This window comes from Clupea harengus, chromosome 6 (genome assembly GCF_900700415.2).
Source record: "Clupea harengus chromosome 6, Ch_v2.0.2, whole genome shotgun sequence".
NCBI lineage: Eukaryota > Metazoa > Chordata > Actinopteri > Clupeiformes > Clupeidae > Clupea > Clupea harengus.
In genome coordinates this window covers 15,907,522-15,930,780 of record NC_045157.1, presented here as the reverse complement: position 1 = coordinate 15,930,780, position 23,259 = coordinate 15,907,522, and the positions used below count along the sequence as shown (strand labels likewise).

The 23,259-nt window shown below is 41.0% G+C and overlaps 1 protein-coding gene across 1 annotated transcript in view; it reads left to right on the top strand.

Annotated features, from left to right (window-relative positions):
* The first annotated feature begins 1,736 nt into the window (after nucleotides 1–1,736).
* Nucleotides 1,737–23,259, top strand: part of tox3 (TOX high mobility group box family member 3) — a 43,539-nt gene continuing 22,016 nt past the window's right edge. The window contains exon 1 of the mRNA XM_031569183.2: nucleotides 1,737–2,903. Coding sequence (XP_031425043.1) covers nucleotides 2,802–2,903 — 102 coding nt within the window. The 5' untranslated portion in view covers nucleotides 1,737–2,801. The remainder of the gene's footprint in view (nucleotides 2,904–23,259) is intronic.

Here is a 23,259-nt window from a genome sequence, read left to right as displayed (position 1 = left end):
AGGGGCTGCACAAAGTCATAAACTGTAAAGACATCCTTTTACTTTTTAATTCCTCTGCCCCCTGTGGTCATTCTACGGAAGGCCAGCATGCTGTTTCAATAGGGAGAACTGTTTGGCTTGGCTTGCCGAACACATGCGGCTTTGAGCTCTTTTTTTCCTGTGGCAACTCTACTCACTGCATATGTAGTTTTATGTAAAATTTTGCTCAGACATGTTTTCTGTAGTGTAAAAAGAAAATGTCAAGCTTTGTGCAGGTAGTGTCTTGAACACACAATGTTTCTTCTTTGTAGTATAAAACTATGTGGCTCCGGCTTGTTCAGTTTTCTTTATCTTTTGAGATCCACGTAAAGGTGTTTTATGTTTATCATTTACTGTACAAGGGTTGTATTTCTACTGAATTCAGGTCTTGCCACTGTACATAGTCTCATGAATAAATGAGTGTATTAATAACTTAATGTCACTGTTTCATGGATGTCTATGCTTCAGTACATGTAGAGAGGTGTTTCCTATACTGTTACTAGTCCTCTTAAAAGTGAACTTGACCAAATAACCAAAAATTAAAATGAACTTGGCAGTACAGTAACCTCTGACTGACTAAAAGCACAAATAAAAGCCTAACCTCCTAACCTCTGAACTGAGTGCAGCTAAAAGAAAGGGCAAGTTAAACCCCAGGGAAAGCCAGTGTACAAGTTTTCAATCTGGTTTTAAAAGTGCCCAAGCAGGGAGCATGTAACATAAAAGGGAAAACTATTCCATAATTTGGGACCAATGACAGTAAAAGCTCGAAAACCTTTGATTTAAAAATAGACCAATGTAAAAACCAGTAAAAGTTTATCGGAGGAGCTTCAAGTCCTTGATGGAGTGCAAAGGGTCAGGAGATTGGAAATATAAGATGGAGCTAGTCCATTCACAGTCTTAAAAACAAACAATAAAATCAACCCTGGACCTCACTGGTAGCCAATGTAGTTCTGCTAAAACTGGTGTAATGTGGTCAGACTTCTTGGTCTTAGTTAAAAGTATAGCTGCTGCGTTTTGGACCACTTTTAACTTATGAAGTGATGCTTGGCTTACCTCTGAGTATAGTGCACTGCAATAGTCCAGTCTGGAAGATATAAAAGCATTTACTACCTTCTCACAATCTTTTTGGAACAGGAAATGTCTCACTTTAGCAATTATTCTCATCTTGTAAAATGAAGTACTAACAACCGAACGTATCTGCCAAATTGTGTGTCAAATCTGTCAAATTTTTAATCTGAGTAAAAAAAACACCCCAAGGTTATTTACTACAGACTTTTGGTATGTATGAGTGGACCAAGCACACGACTAATCTCAGGAGACCAAAGATAATAACCTCTGTCTTATTTCCTTTAAGCTTCAGGAAGCTATTACCCATCCAGAGTTTAATGTCTTACAAGGCAGTCAAAAAGAGGTTGTCAATTGTCTTATAAATATAATATATTTGTAGTAATGTATTGTATATTTGTAAAAAAAATAGTAGTAATATATTTGTAGTAAGTAATAATAATTTACAACGTTCAGTTGTACTATGCAAACATGTTTTGTAGTACCAATTCATATGTTGTGTATTCAGAAAGAGGAAGTTCCCCATTTACATGTAAATTCCACCTGCAGTACTGTGTCTGAGTCTGGTGAAGCCAACCATTTGATTACTTGTGCATCAGTACATGCAGTATCTTGGATGTTGTAATAGTACTTATACTACTTAGATATGTGATTACTCACCTTAAGCAGGTTTCGGTATGAAATAAAACAGTGACCCATTTCTATTGCTGGTTACTTTCTTGGTGCGATAATGTGATTTTGTTTTGTTTTGTTTTTTTGTTTACGGTGTAGGCAGTTTTTACTATAGGGACAAATTTGGTTTAAAAGATTGTGATGCATTTTGTTATTACATGCCAGTCCAGTTAAAACGGTAGAGGGTGTCAAAGTCTGAAACCTCTGTATCACAGCACACTAGTGTTACATGAAGTGTCACAGTTGTGTATCTCCCAGAACGGGGAGTGGCGAGCGGTGCCCGGGGAGTGGTCCTAGTTCTCCGCATGTTTCCCTTGTTCATTATGCTTACAAACTGAGCGCGTCAAGAAGTGGTACGGAGCTGATTGTGAAGGTTACCTTAAGTCAGTTCAGTGCACAACTCCATTTGAAAGCTACGAAAAGGCAAAAACCTAGCGGGACAACCGTATTCCGCACCGTCGGACCTCTATAAAGGGAATGCTTTTAAATGAAACTGGTGTAACCGCAGGACAAACTTCTCCAAGTAGCCATCAAACTTTAAAGCACAAGATACGCATGGACCTGACCGGGCAGAAGACACTGCTATCACTATGGGAGTAGTCTGAATGAGTGTGCGTTACAGCGAAAAGTGGTTATTTTGTCGTTCGTAATAGTCACCGTGTATTTTTCCATTTTGTTTTGTGGCACACCAACGGGCAGGACTGTGGAGTCTCTTTTGCCGGTCGCGTGGCTTCTTTGTGTACAGCTGCTGTCTCTACGTGCATGCTGAAACACCGTGGCCTGGAACAGAAGTCCCAATCCTCGAGGAAAAGGTCTAACATCACACAACTGGTTTTAGGCTTTTAAATCAGGAGCGCCAATTAACACCAGTGAAAGAGGATTACCTAAACTTCACACTTCGTTCCTTTCCCTTTCCCCAAGCTATCCCGCACCGTCCCGACTACAGCTTGCTCGCGTCTCTCCATTGCTTACAGCGCGTGGATTGTAAAAAGAGAAAACAAATTGAGCTCAGTTCATTGTACAGCTGCGCTCTACACCGAAACATCATGGATGTACGCTTTTACCCGGCTGCCGGAGGGAATTCTATTCCTGGAGATCCACAGAGCCTGGATTTTTCCCACTGCTTGGGATACTACAACTATAATAAGGTGAGATTGTAGCTATATTTTTCAGTTTGCACTGTGCACTGTGAGTATTTGGGCACTCGCACAACGCATCTGTTCTGGAGTGAAGTTGTGTTGTATTCTGTACGACAATCCGACGTGCTCATGGATGCTGGGCTTGATAAGGCTTGATATTTGACATGCTGGCCACTTCGGTTTCATCCTTGTGTATTGCTGTAGTGTACAACAATTCCGTTGTAGAGTACGTAAACGTCCGATGACCTCGATGCTCTGCTTGTAGACCATCTTTCGGCCATAGAAACTTCTTTGGCACTTCATTATGGCATTGTTACAGTGTAAGACTTAACGCTAGGTCAGAGAGACTTCATTAGGGTAGGTGGAAGTGCAAGAATTAGCCTATGATGTCACTTGGGGTATTATAACATGCTCAAATGCATTGTAGCAAATGGACTGTAATTAGGGAGATATACAAGTGGTTTGAAAAATTAGATCGGGAGTAGCCTATGTTGTATCAAAGTAAAATATCTAAGCCAAATTCGAATCAAGTTCGGAATGGTGAAGGGGCGCATTTGAAACTTACGCCGTGATGGTTATATTTTGCGATGCACGGCCATTAGATACACCTTACAGATCAAAAAGGTCCCCTCAACTGAGAGCGGGTTTAGGTTGTGTTTGAAATCGATAGTTTGAAAAGACCCCAAAACAAAGACCTGTCGATAGGAGAGCTCATATTACAAGACAGGGTCACAATTCTAAGGGATGTGTCAGCTAAATAAGTATGTTATTCGTGATTAGTCATCAGTTATAAACAACTCATAATACATAACAAAAAGCATGTCGTCAGTGGATATTCGGCCAGTGCAGGTCCTCACTAAAGTTGAAAGATTAACAATATGTAGTAACTTCGCTCGAGCTGTTCCATACTTTTGTATTCCCATGCACTCGTCGGCAGCGCCACAAGCCATTTTCAATGTGAAATTGTAACACACCATAAATAAGAGTGCGTTCGAGTAGCCTATGCGGGCTATTGCCTATTTATACTGATGTAGAACCTACTCTGTAGACATGTAGGTTAGCATTTTAGGATGTCAAACTATATTAAAAAGTCGTTGTTATCAGTGGCATACAAATGGCTATCAGTATTACTACCCAGAAATAGAGGTGTAGTTTATCATTATGTCATTATGTTTTTTTACGATTCTTTGTTAACAAATACATCCATTTGTATTAGTCATATCTCTCACGAATCTGTAAAGGTTATTCAGCAATGTGCTAATGTGAAAGTTATAATGGATTTGTTAAGCTTGCATAATGAGGCCTTGTGTGAAGCTTTTGTGAGTCGTAAGTAAGTTATTTTTTTTCCCCAGTATCTTAATGTGAACCATGTTTAATTTCATGTTGGCATGCATATGCATGCAAGACTGTATTAACTTGTCATAACCTATATTAAAATAGTCATTCATTAATATGTGCTGATGAGTTTATAATATACCATATATTCCTGATCTCATGTTAAGTATTCATTCATTGTGTCATACTTTCATTTTACCATGTGATCTGGTAATCTGGCGATCTTGAGATCTGGTAATCTGGTGATCTGTGTCCACAGTGTGTCTTGGGAGAAATGTAAAAGTACTATAGATTTCAGGGTATGTGTTGAGTTAGCACATATACATGGTGTGATCTCTGTGTGTGTGTGTTTGGGGGGGGGGCAGCAATCATAACAGCTGAAACTGATCAAAAGGTCTTGTTGAGTCATCACATCATCAGCATACCTTCCAGAGACCACTACATTATTAACCCAAACTGTCTAATCAATCTTACTGTCTCAAAAGGGATTCAGGGATTTGAAATGGATGAAGACAGGGAGGTAGTCAAACCAAAGCAATTAGCCACTCACATTATATGGACAGTTAGCATTGTCTATGTGTTGTTTTTTCTTTTCCATGCAAAATGCAGTTCATCTTTTGACATATATCTGTCAATACTTGTTTGCTACTGGGATGTCAACAGTTGCATTGCATCATTTTCAAAGGGTTGTAATCCGATTGACAGCAAAATGAAAGTACCTGGACCTGTTTTTCAAAATATTTGAGATTTTGTAACAAATGCAAAGTCACAAGGAGTAATTCAAACTTAATGAGGTTCTACATCCAAGGATAACAAACTGCCAATAAAAGTATGTGGACGCAAGTCCAAAACTACCTTATTTGGTATATTGTAATGGATTTAGTCATTGAATACATGATAGTTTTTAATAACCTCTAAGCAATCCATTAATTCTGATACATGAAAGGTAGCTATAATTCAGGTTAGAAAGGTCTGTCCTTCTAGATTATTCTCTTAACAGGCCATAACACAAAGAGCAATGTTCACCATTCCCACAGAAAAACCCTCTCGTTCAGTGATTACTTTGGTGTTTTTTTAAATTGGGTGCAGTCTTACATTCTACCAGAACTCAATTTATCTGGGTAATGGCTGTGGTTTTTACTGGCGCTTTGGTTTATACAGAGAACATGTGGTTGTAGTCAGTGAAATTTACAAGAGAATAGCTTCACTTCTGAGATACTTAAAGGAATACTTGCCCATATTATCCTGGACATACCATGGGCTTATTTTGTGTGACTTCATTGTGATGAAATAATGTACACTTTACATAACTTTTTTTGAAAATGTAGTATGTGGACCTACAATACGACACTTATATATTTTCCTAAAACAGTTCAGATAATTAGCAGTGAAAGGTTTAGAAAGACATTTCTTGCCGCACTAAACGGCCCTTTCACATGAGCTTTCCTTAACAGGGACATATATTTTCTTCAGTTTGAGATACTCTTAAGTGCTGCACTGCTGAATCAGTCAAGGCTGGATTCAATAAAGACAGTTGTCCAGGAGCCATTAAAACCTCCAATAGTGCACCAAGAGCACTTGGTTGTATCTTTAGTTAGTGAACTGCTGTACACTCTACTCACTTATGAAGATGCTTTGTATGTTCACAAACACTCAATATTTTGAGAACTCATTTTTACTTCTAGTTCGGTTTCAGTCAGAAGGCTCAGTATGAGCCAAATTAGCAGGTGGAAAGCCATCTCTGTTGTTTTTCTCTCTCTCTCGAATGATCACTGTCATTTAGTTACACAAGCATAGATGATTCTCTTTGTGGAGTTTTCTCCATGACAACCTCTTTGGACTTTGTGTCAGGAAGTGTGTACCACGTAGGATTTATCATAACAGATGGTGCCTGTAAAAATATGACAAATTGCCTCTGAAATTCTGCACAGTGCATGCACTAATTTTCTCTGCTGTCTCAGGATTAGAGCATACCAAATAAATAAAGGAGGGAAAAATGATCTAAAAAACACGTACTTGATGTCAACATGGAGCTGTACCAACTGTTATAGTAAAACAATCCAGCCCCCTCCATTGTTGGAAGATTTGTGGATAGTGTAACATGCGAGGATGGAGCAAGCAGCTGTGGTTATCAAGGGATGTCAGAGGGCCCCCCTGTAAACGCTGCCCTGGCACAGACAAAAGCTTGATTGTGAAGACTTTGGTTGGCATTGTTTCACGCCTCAGCATGGAAAACAAAGCTAAAAGGAACTACGGAGGAGACATCAGATATGTTAAATTACAGCCTCTTCCACTGTACCCCCCCCCCCCCCCCCCCCAGGCAACCTCACAGTATCCCCACTTCCAAATCCCCAATTCCCTTCTTTCACCTACCCCCCGTTCGTTGTTCTGAGCCTACTTGGTCTTCTCATTCCTTTGTGAGATGAGGATTGAAAGGGTTAAAGTCCTCTCCAAACACTGAGCTACACGTGCAATGCCGACAGTGTACACAGCTGGTGCCATTTCATCACACACATTCTAAACATATCCAAACACAACTTTAAATGGAGGTACCTTGAGAAGCTGCTTACTTAGTTTTTTTCAAGGCTTGATTGATGTAACCAAACCTCCTTGCAGAAGCTTTTTTTCCCACTGTGGACATGAATACCTGTTTTGTATGCTCTGAACCATTTGAATCACCCCTTGTAAGTGGACTGTTTTATCATATTTATTAAATGTGCTTTCTCGATGGGAAAAAAGTGAACTCCTTACACCCTTTTCTGTTATTACAACCTCTCAACCATTTTAGGTTAGACTTTGAGTCAAACTGAACTTACAAAACCCAGATGTGTGTAGGTCGTCTCACCAAACATGTATTTTCACATTCATTAGTGTTTTTTCCCTCCTTTTTATTTGACCACACCCCTTAGCTTATTTTAACCCCTGTGAAGGAAGCGCTTCCTTGACAACCCTTGAACAACAGTGATGTTGCCATGGGAGCGGTGCTTGGACACCTGAGTGATAATGTATATTTGCCTTTGTAAAGGCACAGCGATATTGGTGGCAAAGGAACAATAGGATACTTACAGAACTGAAATGACATTTTAGGCTTTCATAAACAACAAGAGAGGACACCAGATGCAGAGGCTGATTAATCATGAAATGGGTTCCTATTTTTGGGCCGACAGCACTTGTTGTTTGAAAGCCGGGCTATTGTATAATGTTTTTCAGCCTTCATTTCATCAGCGCTATCGTGTTCCATAAAGATGAACAGATATAGAAATTGTTGACATCAAGACTTGTGGCCGTGACACCCGCAGTGGAGTCTGTTTTCACTGGATCTGCTGTACACACAGTCCACTAAGCTGACCTTCATATCAAATCACACTCTGATAAACGGAGGCATGATACTGTTTCAGCCCACCACATCTGTGCAAAAGCACTGAAATAAAATCCAATAAGTTGCTTCTGTTGTTGTTCGTATTGATCCATTTTTTTTGTCTTCTAGATCAACTTGTGTTCTAATGTGATTGTAGCCCTCAGGACAAAGGACTCACTCTTCTCTGAAACAGCTGAAGCCAAGCAGGCTTATTTTACTGACAGGCCATGAGAGATGTAATGCTGAACAAATTGGTAGATGATACTCGGTTCCCCTGTGGTTGTAAATGACCAAGGCCATTTTGCATGCAGTTGAATTAATAAATCTAACAACAAACCATCCCAGAGGGTAGCTACCTATGTGTATGTATGTCCGAATGACAGATTTAGAACATTACCTGTAAAGAGTGTTGAAAATACCAGGGCTTCTAAATATAGTCACACACATATAAATGCCCTAACCTAAAAAAAATCTTGTTTCCACTCCACTGTTGGGAAGCGGTGAGATAACCCCTCTGTGTAATCTCGATAATGTGGATCAGGAATGTTGCTGCTGAATATGTAAATCTTTGGCTGACACAGCCCATTAGCCTGATCAGATCTCATAAAGAGCATGTTTAATCTCATGGCAGGCCATAAATTGACTAGGCGTCTTTTTCCTCAAACAACATCCCAGAAGCCTTTGCTTAAAGAGAATTTGGAGATGTGAGACGCATGTTTTGATATACTCTGGAACCTTCTGACAGGCCTCCTACAGTACAGTGCATGGTGCCAACACGTGTGACTGCAGTTTAGATAAGGGGACTGTAGCACTGAAGAAATGTTGTCAGGCTCGGTGTCGTATTGCAGCCATTTATCATGACACACCATCAGTTCTTCAGTCCACTATTTATTATACCACTCTAACACATCGTTGTGTGTTAGAGACAAGAGCACGGAAGACAAGAAACATTCATCTGGAACAGCTGAAATAGTCACCAATCTCTCTTTGAGAACATGTCAAACTAAAATAAAATGACTTTTCTATACACATGGAGCAGTTCAGCACATGAACTACAGATATAATGATCAGGAAAATTATTTCAGGGTAGTATTGCACTCTCCAGCTCTCATTTGATACCATATTTGTTGATGTATACATTTGTCTCCATTCCCTAAGCACATTTGACACCCAAGGTATTCCATCGATTGATGTAGAAAAACACTTTAACCCAGCCATAGCAACGATTTGCCAAACTACTGACCTGTTTTACAAAAATGTATTAAATTCTAATTGGATTCTCTCTCTCTCTCATAAGTGACCTTTATATTTCTTCAGTTTAAAATATGGTTACACCTGGTATAGCAATCACATCACTACCTGCTTCAAGACCTGCACATATTTCTAAACACATGTTGAGTTAATTGAACTGTATAACAAAATAGTTAACTCTAAATGGTTAGTCATGCCCTTACTGCAATGATCTTTTGGCAATTCTGTTACACTGGGCTCTGCTTTCATTAAAGTCTTAATGGCCTGAGAAAGTAGAATTTTATTGTTCTCAACAGGAAGTAACCTGAGATTTAAGAGCTTTCGTTAAGACAAAGCCATGATAATGGAAACCCTTCCTAGCCCCCGGGTTACAGACCCAAATTTGCCCCAATACTCACTCAACACACGGGGGAAAGATTTTCCTTTTGAAGCCCAAGAGCCAAATGTTGTCTTGTCGTTATTGGCATAGGCTTTTTTTTCACCTCAGTTATATTTATGACTCATACTATCTACATTAACAGCTTTTTCCTTTCCCAGGCATTGCTCACTGTTTTGGTATTCATTTGTGAATGGGCACACCACTGACCTGAGTTCTCATTATTGAGCAGCGTTTAGTAGGGAAATACTGAGGTCTCTGATATTACATGGCGGATGAAAGAGAATCATACTGTGGTGATTATTTCATTAGTTCTTTGTTAGGCAGGCTGTAACCGAGGCACACATTCCCATAATGCTTTGTGCCACCAGGTTGTCCTTTAGGGAGTGACAATGGCAGCAGGTGTGCAAATATTCATAAGGCTCACTGAGCAAAGAGCCCTGATAATGGGGGTAAATATAAGGCTTATTTGAATGTTCAAATAGAGGGCATATTGAAATGAACCACCAGCTACACCATACTGTTCCTCAATAACAGTGCTACTTTATGTTTAAAACGCTGCGCTGTTGGTGGACCAGGAGCAGAAAAAAATGCTCATAATTTAAAGGGACTTGGCCATTAGCAAACAGCTCCTGTTTCATGTTTATTATCCTTCGTCCAGCCCATCACAGAGATTTGCCTATCTGAAAGGTGGTCCATTTCAGCTGGAGTCAATGTTATGGAAATTGGGCAACCATGTGTGTTTGCCATTGGTTTGAAAGGTCACAGACTAAAGATATTATAGATCTGCCCCTGTCCGCCAAAAGATCATAATATTCTCTATGGCAACAGCGTAGTGCTAGTTCAAAAATCTGCTAAGCCTGTCCCACTAAAGTATTAACATCATGGCATTCAAAGTCATCTTCGCCCAATAAATAAAGTTTAATAGTTTTCACAAAAGCTAATATAAATGGGAAAAGCACCATCACAGTCTGCCAGATTTTAATTGGATATTTTATAGAAGTGCATTAGGCTGATAAGACTGAAGCCCTTTGTTTTCCCCAGGATTGTAATTCGACATAATTTATGTTAAATTAAGTGGTAGATCTTTCTCAGTGAGGCAGCTGCACTACTGGTCTCCCCTCCTCAGCGTGCGGCTATAATACTGTGTCATTAGGAGACTTGATCTTTACTCCACATTATACAAAGACTTATTCTGTTTACAATATGCTTTTCCTGTCGCTGTCTATTCATTTGAACCACAAATGCTGATCTATCTGACAGTCCTGCAGTTTGATCTTTTTGAAAAGTAAACAGTGATGCTGTTGTTCACTTTAAGCCTTGCTTGCCCCCAAGTGCTAGTCATAGTGGGATGAAATTCTTTAAACCAACTGTAGCTATGGGCCACTTAAGTAAATAAATGGAAAGTAAATAAATAAGTAAATAAATGGAAGGCTGTGATATTAAAGAAGAGGAACTGGATGACCAAAGCATTTCCTCATGGGTACGGCAACCTTAAAATGGAAAGTACCCTACATATAGCATTGGATGACATTTTCCATTAGTTCCATGGAAAGTGGAACTGTGTTCAGAGTATACATTTTCAGCCAACTGCCAGTAATTTTGATTTGATAGCATATTGTTTTGGGGTACATTTATAGATTATTTTCATTAGTGCGCAAAAATACAGACAGACATTCAAAAGGCATAAAATCAGAGTAAAAGAGAGGAAAAAAGTGAAAAAAACTCTTGTCTCTCAGCCTCTAGACATATGGTTTCTGTCATACAGGGCTCGGCTCTGATATTTATTTCATACGCATATTAAAACCGTGGAGTGGTTGCTTTGTAGACAGTTTCCAAAAATTGTCCAGTGATTGCTTCATTGCTGATGTGATTTTTACTGGCCTCAAAAGTATCTTTAACAAAAAAAAAAAAAAAAAGTGAGAGCGCCCTTTCCCTCTGGATGTAATTGAATGTTAAGTTTAGGATGTTCTAATAAAGGTCCCATTAGAGCCACATTGCAGCTGGTTTCCATCTGCTCCCCCCAATGCCGTATTGATGTTGAAGGAGGAGACTCAGAAAGTCACCCTGTATTTGGCTCCATTCCCCTTTTGTCCTCTCTTTATTTGAAGCCATTCAGGTGGGCTTTAGAGGTGCCCGCCCCCACCGATTGTTTGCTAAAATGAAAAGCAATAAGAGCAGGCGACGTGGTGATTTGTAGGTGTTGTGTGGCAGTCCATTTTACCTTACAACTGTCTGGGAGTCCAAGTGAATTATCAGGTCCTCGCTTTCCCTTGGCTGGTATTCTGGACATGAACTGGACTTTGCTGGGGAAATCAATGGGAGGCAGAGTCTGGGGTTTCAGTAATTCTCCATAAAGAGACTTGTGGAGGATATACAGTACTGCCCTATAGCTCAATCGTATTCTGTGGCGTTACAGCATGTCTTTGGGGCCGTAGAGCACTGCAGATGGAGATGGATCTCCTTTCACAGGAGATTCTGTGGGAGATTTCCTATGACAAGTGCTTTGATTTCCTTTACTATAAACCCGACAAATTCCCTGCCAATCAACAGTGACCTCTTGCTCTATTTTATCTTTTGATATTCTCACATAAACCAAGCTCTCATATATAAATATATATCTTTTTTTTTCTTGAAACCTCTTGCTCCTGAAGGAGAGAGGTAGAATGATTACATTGTATCAGAGACATTACAGGCAGTTGATTAAAGCATTACTTCAGAGTTATCCAAGGTTAACCGTCCATAATGAAAGACTGTGAAAATAATGATACGCTGCATGGTTTTATGAAAGCTTGTGGCCATTCAGCCTGGCTGCTCTGACCTTCACAAGTCACACGAGCTAATCGGAACGAGCCCCCTTATCACAGCCATGTTTTCAGGAAGATTCCCTCTGCCCCCGGCATAAGGTTAGGAGACAGTCACTGTAAGGCGCTTGATGCTGCAGTGCGTTTGGACAGGTGTTAGGGAACAGTGTGTGTGTACACAGACAACCCCTTGGCTTTGGGGAGTAAAGTTTAGACCGGCCTTTGAAGTGTCTTGCACTTTCTCTTTGTAGGAAGATCAGTCACCCCCTCACACTCTTTTAGAATTGGAAGTGTGCGTCTTTGAACAGGGAAATATTTATTTCAGTATATTTTCCCAGATGTCTGTCTCTCTCTCTCTCTCTCTCTCTGTCTTTCTCTCTCTCTCTCTCTCTCTCTGTCTTTCTCTCTCTCTCTCTCATGTTCTGAAGGTAGGATATATCAGTGCTTGTGCAGCAATGCCTTAATACTCTTCAAAGTCAGAGCCAAAGGTGAAAGCCCTGCTCCATGTCGGACAAACATCTTCGCTGCGCGTCGAGATCTCTAGCCTCATGCTGCAGAGGTCACCGCGTGTAGTAATGCTGCACACAGCAGTCCGTCTGTAATCCTTGGACAGTAGCTTGGATCATGTGCTTTGTGTTAGTTCCAAGGCTCCTGCAGCTCAATGGGGTATTGTTTCAGAACCATTACGCGGCATGTCGGGCCTAATAAACTACCGTCATGAATGCATTCATCCCCTCCTGTTCTCCTGGCCCTGATGTTAAGTCACAGAGGGAGTGAAACAACACTGTTTTTTTAGGCATTGGCCAAGGTCTAAATCTCCCCTGGGACAGCCCCTAGCCACCACGTGTAATTGTCATAAAGTGAAGCTAATCTTAATAGTTATACTTTCGGTTTTAATAGAAATAAGCTTAGTGTTGATGAGCTGACAAACAGAGAAGACACAGTGGGGGGGGGGGGGGGGGGGGGGGGGGGGCTCTGATTCCTTATTCTCATATTTGCCTCAATGACGGTTCATTCTGGCTCATCTCAGAAATTAGAATGAAGCCTATTCATCTGTATACCCTGAAATGATGGAGTCAATTAAGTTATTCTCGGCACTTTATCTTTGTGCATTTTTGTGGTCGTGGAAGTAGTTAGGACAAATTAAGTGAAAACATAGTGTGTCTGTGTAGGAGGAAAGGCTATCACGTTTGTGCACTTGGCAAAACAGTAAAAAAATAGCAATTGTTACCCTTCATACATTCCTTGTCCAGTTGATTTTAATATGGCTCTGTGTAGTATGCTGTGTATGGTGTATGGTGGGTGGAGGGGCGTGGGCTATCACCCATAGGCAAAATCTAAACAGGGAAATGATTGTCACATGCAAGTCAGACCCTAGCCATCATCACTACATCATTGTCATAATCAGATGCACTGTGCTTTTCTGACGGTACACATCTTGTATCGGGCTGATTTGGTGTTTAGGAACGTCAGAATGCTTTAGTTCCCTTGTTTGTATTTAGTTTGAATGTGTTTGCTTTGGAGGATCGTGACACTTCTTTTAGCCTATGAATTATTCCTGCCTCACACAGGGCAATGTGAATCCAAAGTGCACATGATATTTTGACTAATTCATTAGTCTGTACTCTCACAATAGTAGGATCCAGTTAGGTGGCAACAAAGGTTGAGAGCTAATTAGTGTTTTAAAAGCCAATCGGTTCCGTATGATTGCAGCTACTGCTTTTAGAACAGCATTCACTTCTACTGGTATGTGGTGATTTCCTGTCAGGAGATTGGTAACAACAGGATTGTTACGTTTTTACTTTGGGGAAATATTGCGGGAGTTAATTAACAAATAAGGGCAATTGCTTCATCCATATTTTCAACATTAGACTCTGCACAACAGGCAAGCCTCAAGCAGCAACAACAAAGTAGTACATAAATCAAAGTGGCTTTCTTTGCCAAACTGGCCCCCTTGGGAGGTGCCTCAGTACTTAATTAAAATCTAGAAGGATCCTGTTTTAAGTGTTAGGTGACCATGCTGCATAACAATGACAAAGCGTGCCCCAAAGCATTAGTTGTACATTTTGGAACATAAAAAAGGACCGTATCTTATTTCTTAAACTCAAATGAGATCTGAATGGAAGCATTTCCAAATTTCTGCAGTACATGGAGACTTCTGTGGTTTTTTCGTTGATGCCTCTACTGCTGTTGTTGGCAATGAATCCTCCCCCAAAAGCCAGAATATTCATTTCAAAACGACCCGTGTGGGATTACATGGCATGTGGGGACTTTTATGAGTCCATTTATGATGTTTATCTTTGTACAGTGAAGTTAATAGCACTGTATTTTATTCCATTCATACATGTTAACGCAAACAACCTGGACGAAAATAGGTTATAATGTGGTGATTATGCCAAATACTGAAAGGAGAGGTCTGACTACTAAAATTGGGTCACTCCTGTTTGCTTCTAATTTCAGCGCATTGGAAACTAGTTCATTGATTTCTGTCTTCTTATCCTTTTGACATAAGAATGATCTGTTTTGTCATCCCCGGTGATGGAACGTCCCTCGAAGACAGGTCTGCCATTTTGAACCGCTGGTACTCATTTACATGTGTGGACAGGGAAGTGAGAGACAACATTAGCCCTTGTTTTTAGCCTGTTTCCAGAGGCTGCTGATAATGACTGCTTCAATTAGAATGACGCCTATTGGATTCAAGCCCTTGCTGAAGTGACTGACTGATTACACAAATAAGTAGACAGATTGATGGACAGTCATACACTGTGAACCCTGGGAGGACGCAGCCGCCCGTGGACTATCTGATCTGATGTGCCGTGCACTTAAGTTTCCTGACAGCTCTACATTGACCACCGTGAGTGTCCTCTGAGCTACGTGGTTCCTGGTCACTGGGCGATATTAAGTGATCAACTGAAATCATTGGGATTGGAATGCCTTGGAGCGCTGATGAATGTTGTCTAACATTTTTTTTTCTCTCGGCTGAACAATCAGCTCTAGTGGGAAGCCCATAAAAAAAGAATAATACATTAAGGGAGACACTTGTAGTTATTAGCAGAAAATGGTACTGAAATAGAAGCCCGCTCAATTGCTGAGTGTTGGAGAACTAACCAAGGGCAGCCTATGCTGCGGACAATCAGTCACACACGCTTGGAGGGATGGATATCCAGACTCTGCAGATTTAGGTAAAAGACATGATGATCATGCCGGGGCGAACCTGTGTCGTCTCCATCTGCTCTTTTATATCTGAGCCGGCGGGAAACATGTCTCACAGTTTGCTTGATTAGAAAAATGCAAAACCTCAAGAGCTGACAGCCAATCCTGCAAGTTAATTGGGTCGGTCTCTTCAGCAGCGATGAACGGAGAGATTAATTCTTCCTATGTGTCCAGTAAATCAAGCACTCTATCTCACAATAAATTGGCTGATGGCAGAATGACAAGCGCTCCTTTTTTCCCCCCATCCGACTACAAGACTTAACTGGATGTTCTCCTGTCGTCCAGCTCTCACTGTGTAGACCACGGGACTAGCTCTGCTTCAGTCTCAATGCGCTGACTCCCCTGGTTGTGATTGTTTCACCTGCAGTTGCAGCTCAGTGCTAGCCGGAGCTCTATGGAGATCTAGGCTAACAGCGCTAAGGATACATACGGCTAAGAGCACTGGCGTGACGGAGATGTGGAGAAGCGGGTCAAACGCGAGCCTAATGAAGACGAATGGAGCCGAGTGCTGCTCACATGTGTGCCGGGCCTTGGGGTCTGATGGGTTTGGTGCATTGCATTGTGGGGACACGGCGCAAAACCCATTTATTTTTGGTGCTGAAACTCACAGAACAGTTCCCATTTGCCCTAAAATAGAGGTCAAGACTGGTGTACAGAATGTGTCACTGACCTTATTTCACGCTTCTTCTTCTTGGAAAATGGGATAAACATCTGCCAGGCGAACATGTACATTTGCTGCAATCAAAACAGAATAGCTTGTAAATGTAAAAGTAAATGCGTTGGGGTTTTAGACAATTAGCTGCGAGTAACAAGAAGGATATGCCTGAAATATGTATGTCTGCGCTTGTAAATAAATCACATCAGTGATGTGATGTGGGAGGATTATAATGAGGACTAGATTGGCATTCAGTCAGCACATATGGTCCATTGCTTTTCCCTTTAGAGGATATTGTCCCTCTGTCAAAGTAATTTTATTCCCACTATAGATAAACCTGACAGGAGTCCTATTTGAAGTCCAAAACCATCTTACTGGGAGGAGTCGTTGAAGCCAGTTTTATAGCACCTAGGCAGTTTAAGTGGGAAAAATCATGACTCTGGTTTTTCCGTTACATATCCATACCCTGGCTTGTGGTTGTAATATGTATGTGAAACTGGCTTTATGACTTAATGTGATTGACACATACCTCAGTGCAGAAAGTACTGTGGAAAATGTATGCGTACCATGTTGTTATCCTACAGGAAATCCACATTGAGAAACATTCTAGCTGGTTGGAGCTTGTTTTAACATGCCTCATCAAAAACAAAGGTTTTTTGGGGGGGGAAATCAGAGTGCAATTACTCTGTAGTTTATAACAGATGCATCGGTGTGTAAGCAGAGTGTTTTTTTTCCTTGAAAAGAAGAAATCTTCTGAAACATGGACCAACTCCAGTAATTCTTAAGGGTTGTCATTTTTTTGCAGGTGCCTTTGATCTCTGAGCTGTCTCCCCGGATTGAAGAAATGGTATAATTTCACTGCATATCTGAATAAATCCTTAGTATGCCTTTGTTCACCAGCTTTCTAAATGTCACTATAATGATGGAAAATGAATGGCTCAGATTAGTTATTGTTATTATTCTACACTGGTATAATAATCTTCCTCTTCATTTAAAAAAAAGCGACACGTTTAAAATGTAATTTTTGGGTGTAAATACAGAAAGAATATACTAGCAGCACACAGAGTAGGGGGCTGTTCTTGTCAAAAAAGAAGAGAACAACCGCTGTGTGTCATGAAAAGATGTAAGTGTAACTATTATCAAGCTCCCAAGGTCCTGTTGCTAGAGAGTGCCAGTCAAACTGATGAATGCAAGGTAATTGGCAAAAACTCAGTGCTTGAAATAGGTAATTGTCTCTAATGTTTAAGTAGGACATCAGAAGCTGTCTGACTTTTAGTCTTCACAGCTGTCCCTCCATTTGGGTAATGTAAAAATAAAACACGGCGTTACATAAAGTATCTCTCAAGATGGGCTTGTGTGTGTAAGTGTGTGTGCCTGTACGCCACCCCCAACCGTTTGTAGCCTGGTTACATTTAAAAAGCAGCAAAATACAGGTAAAGTCCAGATAGAGCAAAAAAAACAAAAAAACATGAGGAACATCCTTATCCCTGCATTTTCATAATTTAAGCTAATTTGCTCCACTCACACCGTTAATCTTTGTGCGACCTGTTGATCGTTAGTTTCCAGACACATTTCTGGAGGGGCGCCCAACAGTATTTGCAGCAGGACCCCTGTCAGAAGCGCCAAGCAACACAGCCACAAATTGGAATGTGGTACAGCTCCGGGAAGCGAGCCAAGATTTAAATTAGACAATAACCTCTGCTCCCTTCTTCTGCCTCTCTTCTTCCAGCTGTAGGCACATCCATTTGTTTAATACAGTCAGCCCTGCAGTGTGTAATAGACTGATATATGAGTCACCACTCAGCAGTTTGTGTTCCCGAGATTTATAAAGACTGAACAACTGGTCAGGTTTGTACTAACTGGAGTCTTATCAAGAGAACATGCTTGGGGGAAGACACATATCCTTTGTGTGGAGTAACCACCCTTGCCAGCCTCCTACCATATGTTGCATATCTTTCCATGGTGTAAGCATATGGCATGTATATTTAATTGAAGCTCATTTACGGGATGTGTGTTTATTTCACGATAAATGACTGTGCCGGACAAATTATAGAGATGCCGCTGAACGCTGGCATGTTGAAAGTGGTCAACACGGGACAGATGCCAGTTAACACGTGTGCACATTGAAACACAGAGTGCAGATCAATGAGAGGCGCAGGAAGAAGGACATTTTTAAAGGAGACAGTTTGTGAACAAGGGAAGGAAATGAGCCGCATGCTATGAATGGAATGTTTAAGTCAATTTGACATTCAAAGAAAGGAGGAACATGCATGCCATGCACACTAACATTTAACTAAATTCCAGTTTATCTGGCTTAGCAAGTGCAGAGGTATGTTTTTACTACTTGACAACAAGAACTGTGTAGTTTAGTGTAGTGTGTTGTGTGTTAAAAAAGGTGTGTTATGCTCATGTATGTCCCTCTGCAACCATTTTCCTGATGCACTGTCAGGGATTAGATGATTACATCCTGTGCTCTGACCTCTGCGATGCCCTCTTTTTCTTATCCACAGACGCTTCCTCAGATGGGAGCATTAGCCAGTAATAATGTACTGAGAGAGAGAGAGAGAGAGAGAGAGAGAGAGAGAACCCTGTGCCCTTCACTCTCAGGCCTTGAAGAAGAGAGAGGCCACATTCCCTGCCTCTTTTTGATGTGGTTTCATTTTGCTCTTAAGTGACAGAGCCTGATTGCAACTGTCAAACAAAGTGCATTAGCACCGCGTTTAGCACCACATGCTGGGCAAAACTCTGTTTTACTTCTCCAGAGCTTGACTTGCATGTCTCACTGACCTCAGGTCTTTATCTCTACATTGCAAGGGTTGTGTTCTGTCTCCACTGGGAGTTACCCCCCCCGCCCCATTCCAAAATGGCACGGGTATACCTCACTGAAATGTACTTTGTGTCAAAATATTCTGGAAGTCCAAAGGAAAACCCTAAATGAATAATGGAATGGTAGAACAACAACATGCTAGCATGTCATGGTGAATGTCCTGCTTGTCTGTATCCGTTAATCTCATGCTGCTGAAACATTTGCGGCATTTGCTGATGGGGTCATGAAGGCCTTGTGCCTGTAGTCATTGTGGGAACTGTGCCTCATGTTTCTGAAGCCTGTTCCTCATGTCTAAGCCCCTTTGTGGCTGAGGTCCAATAGCTTTTCACCCCGCTAGATCAAAGATGAAGCTGCAATCAGCCTGCACTTTCTTTTCGGATTTGCTCGGAAAGGGCACAGCCCCTGACTCTAGCCTTCAGTAGGGGTTAGATGAAGAGCCAGAGAGGTTTGTCCTTAAATCTGCAGCGGTTAGATAGGACATGGTGGGCACATGTAAAGGCCAGCCCAATCAGGCAATGGTAACAGAGGCCTGAGGGTTTGTTTGTGGTGGTTTCCTGTCTAATTCTATTCCACGGTTTTATCATAGGGTAATAAAAGTGGTATTTGTTTGGTACCTGGTCTCCTAAAACTAAAACATAGTCACATCTTTGGCCTATAGTTACAGTTGGTTGTTAAAAAAGGTGCCTTACTTCTCTTCAAACTAAGCCATAGTCTCATTTTATACATGTGTTTGTACTTATACTTGAGCTCTGAAAACAGTGTCTTGGTATTAAAATAGGTTTGACAACAAGTATTGTTTGGTTGGAATTTTGATATAGCTGCAACGCTGTTCTTTCCATGGTTATTTTTCCAGTCAAATTTTGTTTGTTTATAGAACATTCCTTACATTCCAGAAATAAACAAAGTCTAGTCCATGTTTTGCCAGGACATAACATCTGATTTAATTAATATAAGCAAGGAAACAAGGAAATTGAATTTCATCACTGGAATTGGTTTCAGAGTACATTCTCCAAACAATCTCCAGAGTCTTTTCAACTTTGCAGTGGAACTCATTTGTTTAACCCCTAAAAGCTGGCGGACACAAAAGCCCCTTTGAAACACAGCTCTCTCTCTAGATGAGAACTTCAGGAAAGTAAAGACGTCTTAAGTCATACACATTTTTCTAAAACCAAGTACAAATCTCCACATGTGCTGAAATATGCCAAGAAAACATCTTAAGTCACGTCATTTGGGAAAAGTACCTTTTCTCGAAACATGTAAACACTCTCATATTTTAGACGTAGCTTGCTCGGGTGTGTAACCCCCACATATAAACATTAAATCCAGCTCAGTCTATCAGTAAGCTGGGAGTCCAGGGACCAAATGGCTGCCTAATACACTAACCTTTTATTGAGCACTGTGTGCAGAGGGGGAGGGGGACAGGTGTTCTTTCATCACCATGTTGATTTTTTTCTTTTTTTTTTAAATACTCCTGCAAAGGGTTAAGCAACTCCTTGGGCTCTAGCCCCTTGTGAAAGCAAACAGGGCCTCCTGACACACAATGCAGTGGCACAGCAGACTGCAGGTACAGAAGGAGACTATCAGGACAGCACACTGAATGAAACTGTCATCTCGCTAGATGCAGGTTCCTGATAAGAGCATTCGTTCCCTTCTCTTTCTTGTTCTTTCTTTCTTTTTCTCTCTCTCTCTCGCTCTCTCTCTCCCTATACTCTCTGGCCTGCGCTACTTGAGAGTTTTTAATCTGTTGGTTTTGACTGTTGCTGAGATAGAGGGAGGGGAGTGGGGGGGGAGAGTGAGAGAGAGTGAGAGAAAGAGAGAAGTCAGCTTTAATATTTGCATTTCTGTAGTCTTCCAGAGCAACTGCTGGAGAGGGGGGATCTGACTGCGCAGTGCAGGGGTGTAATGATTTTGGCTTTAAACTGAATATTACCAATCGATTGAGCCTGCAGATCACACCCGGCCCTGGAACCGGCTGGGTGGACCCACAGAGCAACGGGGTCCGTTTACATGTGAACTACAACACGGTCTAATGTGTGTGCTTGTGTGCAGTGGGTGGGTCTGACGGGATTTTTTTGTTTGTTTGTTTGTTTGTTCTGTAGCCTCTATGATCATACAGGAGCAAGTCTTGCCAAGCTGGGTTGTAAAATTAGCATGTTTTTGGAGAGGGACCTGTGAAAGTGAAAGACAGTCTCCTCAGAGGGCTTTTGTGTCCATCTCCTCTCCAGTCAGCGAGGCAATTTAAGATGGATTCCTGCCAAAAGTAAAAGGGAAACCGAGGAAGAAGAAAAAAACGAAAACAAAGCAAATTACCTCTGGTTAGCGTGAACCGCGGGTTTAGCTGTAACTGTGCTATTTATTCTCCTTAGTGAGGACTGGAGAACACATCAGTGGCAGAGACTCGGGTTTCAGCAAACAGACGCCTCCCCCTGATTGCAGGGCTCAAGCTGAACTGTAAAATAACTTGTCAGCAGCTGATTTCTGCCAGGAATATGTTCTTCATTGAATTAGTTTTTTTTTATGCCAGGGGTGAAAATGTCTGTGGTGTTTAACTATCTCCCATCATGTTGGGTAGATGCTATAATTAATGATCTCCTGTCACAGGGGACTGTATAACCTGAGCACTGTAGACTCATGAAGAGGTCAGATTTGCGGATGTTTTTTTCCAGGGTATTGACCACATATTCACATCAGTACACATGTAACAGTGGTGCACTTTTGTTCAGACGATTTATTTGAGTCGACTAGACGTTTCGCCCTCAGGACCCATTTGTGGAACTCGAAGACCTGATATTGTGTGTCACAAAATGGGAGTTGTAGCCAGAGGGGTCCACACTGACGAATTTAAAAATAAACATCTATATTATGACCCCCCCTCTCCCATTGCTTTGTCTGTTTCTGTCAATGTTTTCTGCCCTCAAAGAAGAATCCCCCATGTATTTGCTGTTAAGGAATAAAGCCTCCTGGTATTGAGGCCAAAGAGTGTGAATGTTATGGATTAAAAGATGACCCATTGTGCAAAGATGTTTTGAACCTCAGAAATATTGCTTGTGTGAAGGGTTGGCTTTTTTATATGCTGCGTAGTGTTAAAATAGCCCCCCCCTATTCATATTACAATCTCTGCAGTCTTTCTCTCGTCTTTGTCATCCAAAGCCTTTAATACTTTATCTCAACACACAGTGCAGGGCTCTCAGTGGCCAAGTACTGTTGATGCTCAAAATAGAAGAGCATTACCATGAAGTTTATTTTAAAATCCTCCCTAACCTATTTGTCAGACATGTTTGTGGGCTAGGTTTTCTGTGTTTTAGTTGCAGTGTGGCATGCTGAGAAGGGCAGCTGTGTATGTTCATGAAGGCAAACACACTGATTCAGGTTTAGGTTCAAGGATTCATCTTTGACTCGCAATTACATACAATACAATACAATACAATACACAATTATCTTATCTAAATGATGCATGGATTAACAATGGACATATATGAATACTATAATACAGTTTCTGAAGATCAGAATGCTGTCCTCTCTCTCTTTTGCATTTTTTGCATTTCGAGTCCCCCATGCTTGATACAATGTATCCACTGTCGCACAGAATGGCCAAACACTCTCAAGAATGATATGCTGTTTTGCACAAGTTATGTGTTACGATTGCTCAAAGGCTCGGATGTGAGGGTGCTTTGGCGTTTCACTGTTAACATTTCTCTTGCTGCTAGCGTAAACTGAAATAGCATCTGATGGGAAAATAAGAATGTGCCTGAAACAGACAGAGCCCAGCAGCACAGGCCCAAGGTTGTTTACATGTACTTTGAATACATAACAACCACCACTACCATCTCCTCTCCAGAAGCTGTTTGTAAAGTTGCTGCTTCTGAAACCTGCTTTATGCAGGCTTAACGTGTTTGTTCCCTATTTACTGATAGGATCAAACGGGCCTCTCCATCATATTGGGGGTGATCTGGGGTCACATTGGTGTAATATTGTTTGCGCCCTAGGGTTGAAATAATTTTGTATGTTGTAATAGCTGCCAAAACCTGCTTATTTCCCACTGGGCCAATTCTCATAAGAATATTCCTGTGTTAAGGTTATGAAATCCTGTCCAGTTGAAGTATAAACATTGAAATGAAAACTGGTATCAGTCAGCCCATGGATTACAGTACCGAATAATGAAATGGCTGCCATGACCCTTCGTGCATTTGGAGACACTGTATGTAAATTATGAACAGAGTATAACATCAGATGCCCCGGAGGGGGAATACATACGCAAAACATGAACTACTTTCATGCTGGTGGAAGGAATCGAAATGCAATGGAAACATGTTAGCGTGTAAGTAAAATTAATTTGTATAGCACTTTTTGACAGACACAAAGAGTCACAAACATACAACATAAAATAGAGATAAACTTAGAAGATGTGGTGGACTACCCATGCCACATGTTTTCGAAGTACAAGAACTAAAAAAACACTGCATAATTACACTACAATACGCAGTCAAAAAATAAACAAGAAATACACAAAATACAGACCTGGTGCATACAGATTACCCAAACGCCT